The sequence below is a fragment of the Aedes albopictus genome, chromosome 3 (assembly GCF_035046485.1).
Source record: "Aedes albopictus strain Foshan chromosome 3, AalbF5, whole genome shotgun sequence".
Lineage (NCBI taxonomy): Eukaryota > Metazoa > Arthropoda > Insecta > Diptera > Culicidae > Aedes > Aedes albopictus.
Window position 1 is genome coordinate 366,976,182 of NC_085138.1, and position 12,990 is coordinate 366,989,171.

The following is a 12,990-nucleotide window of genomic DNA, read 5'->3' on the forward strand; positions in this document are numbered from 1 at the left end:
TCTTGAAATTTGATGATTGAAAAAGTAAAAACGAACTATTGTAATTGCTTGAAATGTGACTAGTATGTATTCGATGATATTATTAATAGTATTAAGATATTCAATAAGACAAGAATAGTCCGTTGAAAAAAAATAAATAAACAATAAACAATAAACAATGAACAATCTCAGAAACCCGATAAGATAGAATGATGCTTTCTTCAAGAAAATTCTTCAGCAAGTTCAGAACTATCTAATGGTAAGGTTTTTGGTTTGGGATTTATCCGATAGGTGGCGCATTGTGTCTGAAAAATTCAAACACGTATATCTCGATACCCTAATGAGATACAAGCATGCCGTTTTCAGCAAAGTTGTCCAGCAGGGTAATAACTATATGGCAATGGCGTCTTTGGTTCGAGAATCGTTCGCTAGGTCGCGCCAGGGTAAAAAAAAAATCAAACTTCTATACATGTATCTCAGAATCCTGATATGATAGAATGTCTTCCACAAAGTTCTTCAGCATGCTAAAAACTGTCTGATAGTTAAGTCTTTGATTCGTGATTTATTCGCTAGGTTATTCGCTACACCGTCTTTGACCCCCTGCAGACAAATTGTGTCACCCCACAATATTGCTCCGTTTTTTCTTCCGGGAATTTCTACAGGGACTCTTCCGTGAATTTTTCCATTAATTTCTCCGATAATTTCTCTAGGAATTCCTCTAGTAATGTCTCCGGGAATGTTTCCGGATTTTTTTCCAGGATTTCCTCTAGGACACACATCAGGAACTTCTGCGGAGATTCCTTCCGGAATTCCTTCGATAACTTCCCCAGGATTATTTATGAGAATTTCTCCAGAAGTTCTCCACGAGTTCTCCAGGAATTCCTCCAGATTTCCTCAGTGAATTTTCCAGGAATACCTCCATGATTTCCTCCGGGAATTACTCCATGAACTGCTCCGGGATTTTCCTCGGGAATTCTTCCATTAATTTCTCCAGGCTGGATTTCTCCGAGAATTTTGCTAGGAGTTTCTCCAGGAATATCTCCGGGAATGTCTCCGGGAATTCCTTCGGAAATTTCTTCGGGAAACCCGCCAGTAATTGCTTCGGAAATTGTCCGGGAAATCCTCCAGAAATTCTTCCTCCAATGTTTCGTCAAGTGGTTTGTTAGGCCCCACGTTGTGTTTAATTCACCCGGGGAACTCGAGGAAGAACGAACTACTTTCCTTGCTATTAACGATTTATTGGCGCACCACAGAGAGGCAGTGCTCCTGCTCTGTGGTGGTACGATTCTTACAACTAATATTACATGGAATGAGCTGCCGCTTTTATAGGCGGCAGCGATAGTACGGACAATTGAATTCCTCCGGGAATTTCTGCAGGAAAACTTCCGGTTTTTTTTTTTCAAAAAAAATCACTGGTAATTTCTCGAGGAAGTCTTCCGTGACTTTTTTTTTTCAGAAAACCCTCTGAGAATTTCTCCAGGAATTCCCCAGGAAATTTCTCTAGGAATTCCTCCTTTTTTCTCCAGGAATTCCGCCGGGAATTTCTCCGGGAATGTCTCTGAAAATTCTCCCTGGAATTTCTCCAGAAATTCCACTCGGAATTTCTTGAAAAAATCCACTCGGAATTTCTTCAGAAAATCCTTCCAAAATTTTTCCTCGAATTCCACTAGATATTTCTTTACGATTCCCTCCAGGAATTTCTCCGGGAATTCTTCTTAGACTCCCATCAGCAATTCCTGCGGTGATTCCTTCAATAATTTCTCCAGGAATTCTTTCGGGTATTTCTCCAGGAATTCTCCCGGGGATTCCTCCAGGAATTCCTCCAGGAATTCCTCCAGAGATTCTTCCAGGAATTTCCTTCGGGGAATCCCCCAGGTAGGAGGATTCCCTGAAGAATTTTCCAGGGGAATTGCTGGAGAAATTTCCTGAGGAATTTCTGGAGGAAATCCTAGAGGGATTCTCAGAGAAATTCTTGGTGAAATTCCCAGAGGATTTCCTGAGAAAACCCCGAAGATTTCCTTTAAAAATTCCCGGAGGAATTTCAGACGAGTCCCCGGAGGAATTCCTGAAAGAATTCCTGGAGGATTTTCTGGAAAATTTCCAGAAGATATTCCCAAAATAATTTCTGGAGGATTTCCTGGAGGAATTCCCGGAGACATTCTCGGAGGAATTCCTGGAAAAATTCCCGGAGGAATTACAGGATACATTCCCGGAGGAATTCGTAAAGGAAAGCCTAGAGGATTTCCGGGAGAAATTCCCGAGTGTTTTGTGAGAAAAAAAAATCACGGAAGACTTTTTGAAGAGATTCCTGGAGAAATTCCCAGAGGGTTTTCTTGAAAAAAAAACCAACAGTTTTCCTTAGAAAATTTCCGGATATATTCCTGGAAAAACTCCTGGAAAAATTCCTGGAAAAATTCCCGGAGAAATTCCTAGGGAAATTCTTGGAGGAATTTCTATAGAACATCCCGGAGGAATTCCGGAAGAAATTCCCGGAGGAGCTTATGGAGGAATTCCATGGCACTCTAAACTCCAACTGGAATTCCCGGAGAAATTCCTGGAAAAATTCCCGGAAGAGTTCCTGTAGAAATTTCCGGAAAAAAACGGAGCAAAAGAAGCAATATTGTAGGGTAACAAAATTTGTCTGCAGGGGGTCAAAGACGGTGTTAAAGTATTGCCTCTTGTACCACCGTACTCGACCGTCTACTATCCTGCCAAATGGCTTTTAGCTTGCTGAAAATGGGATACTTCTTGTTAATTAGGGTGTTCATACAAATATTTTCTTGACGGAACCTATCGAATAATATCAGAACCAAGGACACCAGATACGTCTTACTTCCTCTAAGCTTTCGGAACAATTTGCTGGACGTTTTCCGATTTTTGAGATGAAATTGTTTGAATGTTTTGTTTACTGGTGGCACCTAGCGTCGCCATTGCCGGATAGATCTCAACCAGCCGAACAATTTTACAGAAAACGCCATGCTTTTAGCTTATTACAGTAACGAGATACACGTGTTTAAATATTATACACAAGGTGCCACCTAGCGAATAAATCACGAATCAAAGACTCAACTATCAGACAGTTTTTAGCTTGCTGAAGAACTTTGTGGAAGACGGCATCATTCTATCTTATCTGGATTCTGAGATATAGAAGTTTGAAGATTTTTTACCCTGGCACCACCTAGCGAACGATTCTCGAACCAAACTACCTTTAAAAAGACGCGGACACCGTCTTCAGCCAGAGGCTGTACAGACTGAATGAAACTAAACATTAGACAAGGGGACACACGGAGCATGCACCAGTGGATACGGAGAAGAAACTATTCTCACGAAAAGTTTCATCGCCCGGAGCGGGAATCGAACCCTCGCCCCATAGCATGGTGCGATTAGAAGCTTGGTGACCCTAACCGCACGGCTACGAGGCTCCACCTTGATGGTATCTGTTAGAGAGGAAGTGTTAGACATAACGCTTTGGTCTAGTAGAATAAGTCACGAGCTGACCAATTGGCATGTGTCGGATGAAGAATCTTTATCTGACCATCGCTACATCTTTTTTGAACATTTAAATGTTACTTCGCAAACATTTCGTTTCAGGAATCCCCGGTCAACAAACTGGCATCTTTTTACCGATTTGGTTGCGGCCAAGTTTCATGGATACTCACCATCCATTGACACTCCAAGTGATTTAGATGATGTCGTTCATACCACAACGACCTTCATCATGGAAGCATGCCCTCTACGGTCTGTGAAGATCACAAGAGGAACCACTTGGTGGAACTCTGATCTGGTGAAACTCAGGAAACAATGTAGAAAGAGTTGGAACAGACGACGTTCGGCTGGTTCGGACGGAGGCTTTCAGGTAGACTCGCAAGGCCTACAGGAAAGCTCTCCGGTCTGCTGAACGATCCGGCTGGATAAACCTTTGTACAAATGTTTCCAGTTTGAGTGAAGTCAGTCGGTTAAATACAATCCTTGCGAAATCTAAGGATTTCCGAGTGAACGAACTTCGTTTGCCAAATGGCGATCTGACTTCCTCTGATGAGGATGTTCTGGAATGCTTATTCAGCACACACTTCCCTAGATGTGTGGATATTACATCTTCGGATGAACCTGATTTCTTTTCTTGTAGTTACGATTCCCTGGCTTCGGCTCGGAGTATTGTAACTATAGAATCGATTTAGTGGGCACTTAATAGCTTTGCTCCTTTCAAATCTCCTGGGGCAGATGGGATTTATCCTATTTTGCTTCAGAAGGGATTTGGTCATTTAAAACATGTTTTGAAACAACTACTTGTTTGCAGTTTTGCTACAGGGTATATTCCCAAATCCTGGCTGGATATTACTTTAAAGTTTATTCCGAAAGTGGGTCGTGCGTCGTATAAAGAAGCAAAGAGTTTCAGACCTATCCGTTTGACCTCTTTTCTTCTGAAATGCTTAGAGTGGATCATCACATCCGTGATGTTCATCTGGCCAACGTGCCTCTTCATGTGAACCAACATGCCTACCAATCTGGTAAGTCAATTGTGACTCTTTTACACAAGGTTGTTTACGATATCGAGAAAGCATTCGCTCAATAGCAGTCTTGTCTGGGTATTTTCTTAGATATCGAGGGTGTCTTTGACAATGTGCCTTTCGACGCCATATTGGAAGCCGCACGGGGTCATGGTATATCTCCAATGATTTCCAATTGGATTCACCAAATGCTCAAAAACCGATATCTCTTCTCGACATTGCGTCTAGCAGGGATTAGGAAATTGAGTGTTTGTGGATGCCCCCAAGGGGGAGTCTTGTCACCGCTTTTGTGGAATCTCGTAGCAGATACGCTTTTGAGGCAACTCAATAATAGCCGACGACTACCTAGCATTGTTAGTTGGTATGTGTATCACCACCCTTTTCGACCTGATGCAAAGCGCCCTTTGTGTAGTTGAGGGTTGGTGTCGCCAATATGGCCTTTCGGTTAATCCGAGTAAAACATCTATTGTTCTTTTCACGGAAAGGCGAAATCGTAATGGCGTTCGACCTTTGCGTCTCTTTGATTCTGAAATCGGTGTGACTGAACAGGTAAAGTACGTTGGAGTCATTCTTGATTCCAAGCTTTCCTGGACACCTCACATTGAGTTCAGAATCAAGAAAGCTTGTATGGCCTTCGGGCAATGCCGGCGAACCTTTGGTACAACTTGGGGTCTTAAACCCAAGTATATCAAATGGATCTACACAACTGTTGTTCGGCCAATATTGGCCTATGGATGTCTTGTGTGGTGGCAAAAGGGCGAAATGAGAATGATCCAATCAAAGTTAGGCCATCTCCAAAGGATGTGCCTAATGGCGATGTCTGGAGCGTTCTCTTCAACTCCCACGGCAGCGCTCGAAGTTCTCTTTGACGTTGCTCCACTAAACATTCATCTCAAACAAGAAGCACTTTCTTGCACTTACCGCCTATGGGTACTCGGTTTACTAGAGGAAACTCCTGTGAACTTCAGTTCAACACACACCTCGTTGTTTCCACTTTTGGTGAATTGGGACAAAGTTGTCCTTGCTCCAAGTGATCTTACAATTGCTTGTAATTTTCCATATAGGACATTTTCCACATGATTCCCTTCCCGGGAAGAGTGGACATCTGGATATCTGGAGATAGTTATTGCTTGTCGAACCTGATTCATTTGCATGTGATAGCTGTGAATCCGAGTATGGAACTTCGTATCATTTGATATGTAACTGTCCAGTTTTTGCACAACTGCGTTTCCGAGTATTCGGTAAACACTTATTAAGTGAAACTGACTTCAAAAACCTGAATATTCAGGATATTTTGTTGTTCTTAACCCACTATGGTAAGGAGCTTTAGGCTCTCTTTCGCTTAATGCGTTTTTACAAAGCCCTTATCCCCATCCATATTCTTATTACCTTCCTTTTCCTTCAGGTAGATGATGAAATAGGTTATTATTATGGCAATGGCACAAATGTCCCAAACGGAGGATAACGTGCCTCTGGAGCCGGCCTTCTGTTACCTGATACCTGATTGATGAATTTCTTAATAATTCCGGCTGGAACTTCTATAGCATTCCCCGTTTAAAAACCTGAATCATTTGAAAAAGGATAACTGTGTTAAAAGTAACTTCTGAAGAAATTCTAGAGAAACGCTTTTTCTGAAAACTTCTCTTTAAATTCCAAGAGATAGCCAAGCGGAAAATGCGAGAGAAACTAGAGAAATCTAAGAAAGAACCATATACGTGAAAGTATTTCAGGAGAAGTTCTTGAAGGTTTCATAGGAAAAATCCTTCAAATCGTGTACCGCAAGATGGATCATCCTATTCGAAAACAAGCGATTACGGCACCGATTGATTTCGTTCTTTTTGTTTTCATGAGTGCTCACTTCTTACCAAAAATAAGAAACAAAACAAGCTGCGCTGTAATTTTCTGTTTTAAGTAGGATGGAAATGGGAGCCACATGCCTAGTAGAACTTTCTTTTTGTAAAGTGAAAATTTTGTCTATCCCAATGTATGTATTTTGTTTATCCACTGCAGAGCGTTAATGATTAATCATAAATTTAATCATGATTAATGATTATTGATTAAGATTAATCAGAATCATTAATCATAATCACAAAAAATCTCATTTAATCATTAATTATTAATCTTAATCACACTGTTTTAAATTAATGATTAATCATGATCATAAGAAAAAATATTAATCAATCATTAATCATTTATCATCAAAAATGATTCACCATATAAAATATATAATTCAATTTAAATTTGTTCAAATGCTGTTCTAAATAATATAATTTATGATTCTTTTTTCAAAAATCTCCCGGTCAGAGTTACCTTTTACTTTCGAACTTCAAAAACATGTTGAAAAATAAATATATTTTAATCATTTCCAGTTTTTTGTGATTGATAATTCATGATTAATCATGATTTTTAATCAATGAGCCATTTTTAATCATTAATCACAATCAAGTATCAAAGATAAATCCAATTTTAATCATTAATCATAATCTATAATCATTTTTAAAATCAAATTAATCATTAATCATAATCAATAATCACCAAAATTGGAATTTTAATCATCAATGATTAATCAAGATTAATTTTTTTGTTAATCATGCATGCTCTGACCCCCTGTATAATATACATACAGCAGGGCCGGATCTAAGGGGGGGGGGGCGGGGGGTCCCGGGCCCCGGGCCCCCACATTTTAGGGGCCCCCACAAAAACTTTTTTGGTTGCTAACATTAGCATTATTTTTCTCATATTGCTCAAGTACTGTTCGAAAATAAGGAAAAACATTTTTGGTCATCTCTCCGAGGGGCCTCCACATCCGCTCGGGCCCCGGGCCCCCACAATCCTTAATCTGGGCCTGACATACAGACATACATATACAGTGTATATGAATTTCAGTTTCTGTAAGCTATGGTGAAAATCTCCTGTCGGCGTTAAATAGAAAAGAATACTGTAACATGTAAATTGTGAAACTACAGTAAGCTCAAACATGTCAAAGAACAAATAAAGTTGATAATAAATTGCATAATTATTATTTGGGAATGTATTTTCCTGTAAAGCTTCAAGTTATTATTGCAAACTATTTTCCCAAAGAAAATTATTTCGTATTTGTCAACTAACACTTGTGATCCGTGGTTCCGGGTCATTTGGCCGAACGCCATTTGGCCGAATGCCGTTTGGCCGAACGCCATTTGGCCGAATGCCGTTTGGCCGAACGCCATTTGGCCGAAAGGGTCATTTGGCCGAATGCCATTTGGCCGAATGCCGTTTGGCCGAAAAATGAATGATGAAATCAAGTGACCATACCACTGTTCCCCGTCCCAGTATACCTCGAAAGAACAGCCTATGATTCAAAGAAGGAAAAATCTTCGATGATATATTGACAGTTTCAACGCCAACTAATCCCTGAATATTAAAACTAGAAAGAATAGCCTATGATAAAAAGAAGGAAATACTTCTGATAATCATATTGGCAGTTAGTTATGTCAAAAACTTCCTCTGAATTCTTTTGATCATGATTCGGCCAAACGGCATACGGCCAGATGGCATTCGGCCAAATGGCGTTCGGCCAAACGGCATTCGGCCAAATGGCCGGACACCGTATTTTCCTGTAAAGCTTCAAGTTATTATTGCAAACTATTTTCCCAAAGAAAATTATTTCGTATTTGTCAACTAACACTTGTGATCCGTATTGGGAGATCACAGCAAGCCGTGACAACGACCGGTCGCGTTTGACAGCGGCTCCATCCCAGCAGGTCTCTAACGGAGTGACATCAACTTTCTCAGCAATGTCACTCCCAACGTGTTCGCTTCACATCTATACTACATACTTTATTTATTTATTCAGCTTTGTCAAACAACGTATGGAGTGGTTGGAACTAGATGTCCTAGTTCTATGGTTTTATTGTAATATTGACCCTGCATAGTAGGCCTGGCCGCATCAATACTAGACCGGCCCACATTTGTATGAAGCAAAAAAAAAGTTTTCAAAATTCACGGGGCACCCTCTAGAATCGTGCCTTCGGATGAGAAGAACAATCTGTGAAAGATTCAGCTCAATCGGTTGAAAACTGAGCTGGCGCAAATGAGTTGAAGGTTTGTATGGGATGTTCAGTCCAAATTCAATTCATTTGCGCCAGCTCAGTTTTCAACCGATTAAGCTGAATCTTTCACAGATTGTTCTTGTCATCCAAAGACACGATTCTAGAGGGTGCCCCGTGGAATTTTTCGACATTTTTGTATTTGGGCCAGTCTTCAATACTTATTGTGGTTAGGCCCGTGCATAGAATAGGCGGAAATGGAGTGGTTTTGGCGCCTAGTATATGAAAATATGGTCATGGAAGTGGTCTAACCCCCAGTACCCCTCCCTTGTGCACGGGCTTTCTTGTAAATCCTGTAAATTGGACAGCCTGTGTATGCATAGACTTGACTAGACTAGACTGACACTGGAAATCCGTGTTGACATATCTCTACAGCAAGTTGAAACGCGAAATTAAAAAAAACTGAAAATATAGGTTCGAATCTGAAACAGGTTCAATCACTTATGAAGGTGAATCTTGACTTTCTCAGCAAAAAAAAAAAAATAAACTCCATACCACGACAGCCGTGGAGATGCAAAGTTGATCTCGATCTCTGGTGGCAATGCACATTATACTAAAATTCCATCCCTATCTCGATAACCGTTGAGAAATGGCATCGTTTGACTTGATAAAGTCAGGACTGTCAGGAGTTATCTAAAACGCTCATTGCGGACAGTAAGCTTCTTCCAAGCCATGTTGGTGCCTTGGCTAATTTTAATTGTTCAGGTCAATCACATAGTAGTAACAACGAATTGTACAATCATTATGGTCATTGCAGAATAACCTAACTGGGCCACGATGATTTTTTATGGGGTAGTTAAATAAAGACAAATGTGCTTCAAAAACATTACGACAAAGACTAACTCAGAAATCAAATCCCAACACTTCTCGAGTGACTCATCATAACTAATCCCCCATCTCTTTCTTCGATAGGCATCACACCCAGCTACTTTGCACCGGGTGCTCCGTACCACTTAGGAAGTCATTTGTCACAAACTAGTCCTCCCACAACACAGGTAAGTTCAATTATCTCAATCCTCGACTTTTCAGTTTTTTGCCTCTCTGCCTCTTTCACAATTTCCTAAAGCAATTTGTTACCGGTGCACATCTGGGCCGTCGAGATTGCGTCTACAAGCCTCGGCATTTTCCCACGCTACCGCACTTTGCTGCTTTTCAACAGCACCGTTTTGCTCAACACCCTTTTCACGAGCAACGGGGAGAGATAATCTAGTTTCTTCGGAATTGAGTTGCCTCGGCTAAGACGACTCAACGATGTCGCGCCACACAAATGCGAGTCACGCGTTTCGTTTTCTTATTCGGGTTTTGTCTCAAGAGGATAATTGGATTTGCTGCATTGGATTGTCAGACTCAATCCAATTCAAAAATCTCATCAAAATCAACGAAATTAGCTTTGTACGGTGGCTCATTCAAGGTGTTGTGTGGATCCTTACACACTGTCAACTGAATGGAAACCCGACTTGGAAGGTGTAACTAGAGAAGATTTAAAATCTCTAGAAACCTAGTTGTTGAAGTTTCCTTACTTATTTTTTAATAGTTCAAGTGTCTTTCGAAACTAGCCGACAAAAATGTTAAATATTGAATAATGAAGAAGTTCACTCTATTTTTCTTTGCAGAAACCAAAAAGCAAAAAAATGAGTTCTTCATATAATCACTTCACTTATAATATTATTCTTAATGTTTATTTTTTATCGGGAATACACCCGATTAGGTCATGATCATTCGGAGTTCCAGCCAAACATATAGACATCATCAGTGAATCGAAAGATTTCGATCTCGTCGCTTCTGTTAGTTAGATTTCGGGGGACAGACAGTCAGAGTGATGTTGCTGATGCTGGTGCTGGCTGGAAGCTGTCACAATCCAATATAATGTGTGATTTGTCATTATGCAGCACTCCGCACGTTTTATTGTTCGGCGATTGCTGGTGCCACTGGCTGTTCGGTTGCTGTCTACTGGCTGCTGGATGCTGCTGCTGCCGGTTGTTGGTTTCATTCGGGTGAACGAGAGTTGGCGGTGGCGTTAAATCGAATGACACATTCGCCTTGTCTCCATTCTGGTGTCTGTCTCTCTGTCGCTCTGTGTATGGAGTTTCTTCCAAGTAAATGATGGAAGCTAATTTTCGGAACGCTGTGACAGGAAATGAGCGATTTGTCATAAATGTGAGTGAGTGGAATGATATTTCGGGAAGGTGGCTTTATTTTTTCTTATTTGAATTTTAAATGGCGTCAGGAACTCATTTGCATTATTAACAGATTGTTTAGTAAGACGCCTTGGAATTATCCATTGCTAAAATTTACCTTTGGGGATTTTTCTTATGATTTAATTGAAGGGGCTTATACTTTAAAGATATATTTTTCACGAGCAGGAAGGATTTCCCTCGAAATCCTGGAAGGATTTCCCTCGAAATCTTGGAAGGATTTCCCTCGAAATCTTGGAAGGATTTCCCTCGAAATCTTGGAAGGATTTCCCTCGAAATCTTGGAAGGATTTCCCTCGAAATCTTGGAAGGATCTCCCTCGAAATCTTGGAAGGATTTCCCTTGAAATCCTGGAAGTATTTCCCTCGAAATCCTGGAAGGAATTCCCTCGAAATCCTGGAAGGATTTCCCTCGAAATCCTGGAAGGATTTCCCTCGAAATCCTGGAAGGATTTCCCTCGAAATCCTGGAAGGATTTCCCTCGAAATCCTGGAAGGATTTCCCTCGAAATCCTGGAAGGATTTCCCTCGAAATCCTGGAAGCATTTCTCTCGAAATCCTGGAAGCATTTCCCTCGAAATCCTGGAAGCATTTCCCTGGAAATCCTGGAAGAATTTCCCTCAAAATCCTGGAAGGATTTCCCTCGAAATCCTGGAAGGATTTCCCTCGAAATCCTGGAAGGATTTCCCTCGAAATCCTGGAAGGATTTCCCTCGAAATCCTGGAAGGATTTCCCTCGAAATCCTGGAAGGATTTCCCTCGAAATTCTGGAAGGATTTCCCTCGAAATCCTGGAAGGATTTCCCTCGAAATCCTGGAAGGATTTCCCTCGAAATCCTGGAAGGATTTCCCTCGAAATCCTGGAAGGATTTCCCTCGAAATCCTGGAAGGATTTCCCTCGAAATCCTGAAAGGATTTCCCTCGAAATCCTGAAAGGATTTCCCTCGAAATCCTGAAAGGATTTCCCTCGAAATCCTGAAAGGATTTCCCTCGAAATCCTGAAAGGATTTCCCTCGAAATCCTGGCTTTTCGAGTAGTTTTACCCATGGTCAATGATGCTATTTTGAAAACCAATCCTCTAGTTGTCAAATCAACAATATTTTATAGGATGACCAAAAGGCACAATCATACAAATAATAATGTTAAATACGAGGTACGTAACAATAATTGTAATAAGTGTAAGAAGGACTCTGTTCACCATAGGTGGATTAAATCGGTTTTTTTCCTTACGATTCCCATCAATTCACAAAAGAAGATAATCGATTTCAACTGGGGCGAAATCATAAGGAAAACGTCTCGGTTGATGTGGATGTTCAAACCAAGAAACCTAACGCTCCAACAGAAAGTGATTGTGATCAATACCTTTGTTACGTCAAAGCTGTGGTTTTTGACATATGTAATCAGCATCCCAAATCAAGCCGTGGCACGGCTAACATCGCACATAGGAAGCTTCATCTGGGAACGTTACTCCTTCAGGATCCCTATCGAACAACTCACCCTGCCTAAAAGCAAGGATGGGCTAAATTTGCATTTTCCAATGCATAAATGCAAAGCCTTGCTCATCACGAGGTTTCTGAAAGATCAGCAACATGTACCTTTCGCTAGGTCGTTCAGCCACCATCTGCAAAACCCACCAAACATAAGTGCGATTCCAGCACTTTATCCGTGTTTGAAAGCTCTCGCCAAGGATCTTGCCTACATTCCCCGGCAACTCAAGGAAAACCCCTCTACAGCAACTCTCCACAACTACCATCGCGAAAAACTAAAAACTCCAAAAATTATTGAAGTAAACCCTGGACTCAACTGGACTAGAATCTGGAGTAATATTAGAACCAAAGGACACACATCGATAGAACAATCCACGTATTACTTGGTAGTGAACGGGAAAATTCCGCACGCTTCACTCCTGCATCGCCAGAATCGAGCAGATAGCCCGATGTGTCAACAATGCCCCAATAGCATCGACGATCTAGAGCATAAATTTACCGCATGCCGGCAAACAAATGCTTTGTGGAGACATCTTCGACCAAGGTTGGAAACAACTCTAGGTATGAGGATTAGATTCAACGACCTCCGGTTTCCAGAGCTGGAAAACGTTGCCAGCAGAACGAAGTATCTGGCGCTAAAGATATTTATTACATACATACATTTTATTTTAGATGCCAGTAACAATCTTTCCGTTGATTCGTTAGAGTTTGTTTTAAATTGTTTGTAAATGTGTTTTT

At 40.9% G+C, this 12,990-nt stretch overlaps 1 protein-coding gene across 3 annotated transcripts in view; it reads left to right on the top strand.

Annotated features, from left to right (window-relative positions):
* Nucleotides 1-12,990, top strand: part of LOC109433666 (SOX domain-containing protein dichaete) — a 144,823-nt gene that overhangs the window by 87,275 nt on the left and 44,558 nt on the right. For all 3 annotated transcript variants that reach the window (XM_029875159.2, XM_029875160.2, XM_029875161.2), the window contains exon 4: nt 9,488-9,570. In XM_029875159.2, coding sequence (XP_029731019.2) covers nt 9,488-9,570 — 83 coding nt within the window. The remainder of the gene's footprint in view (nt 1-9,487; nt 9,571-12,990) is intronic.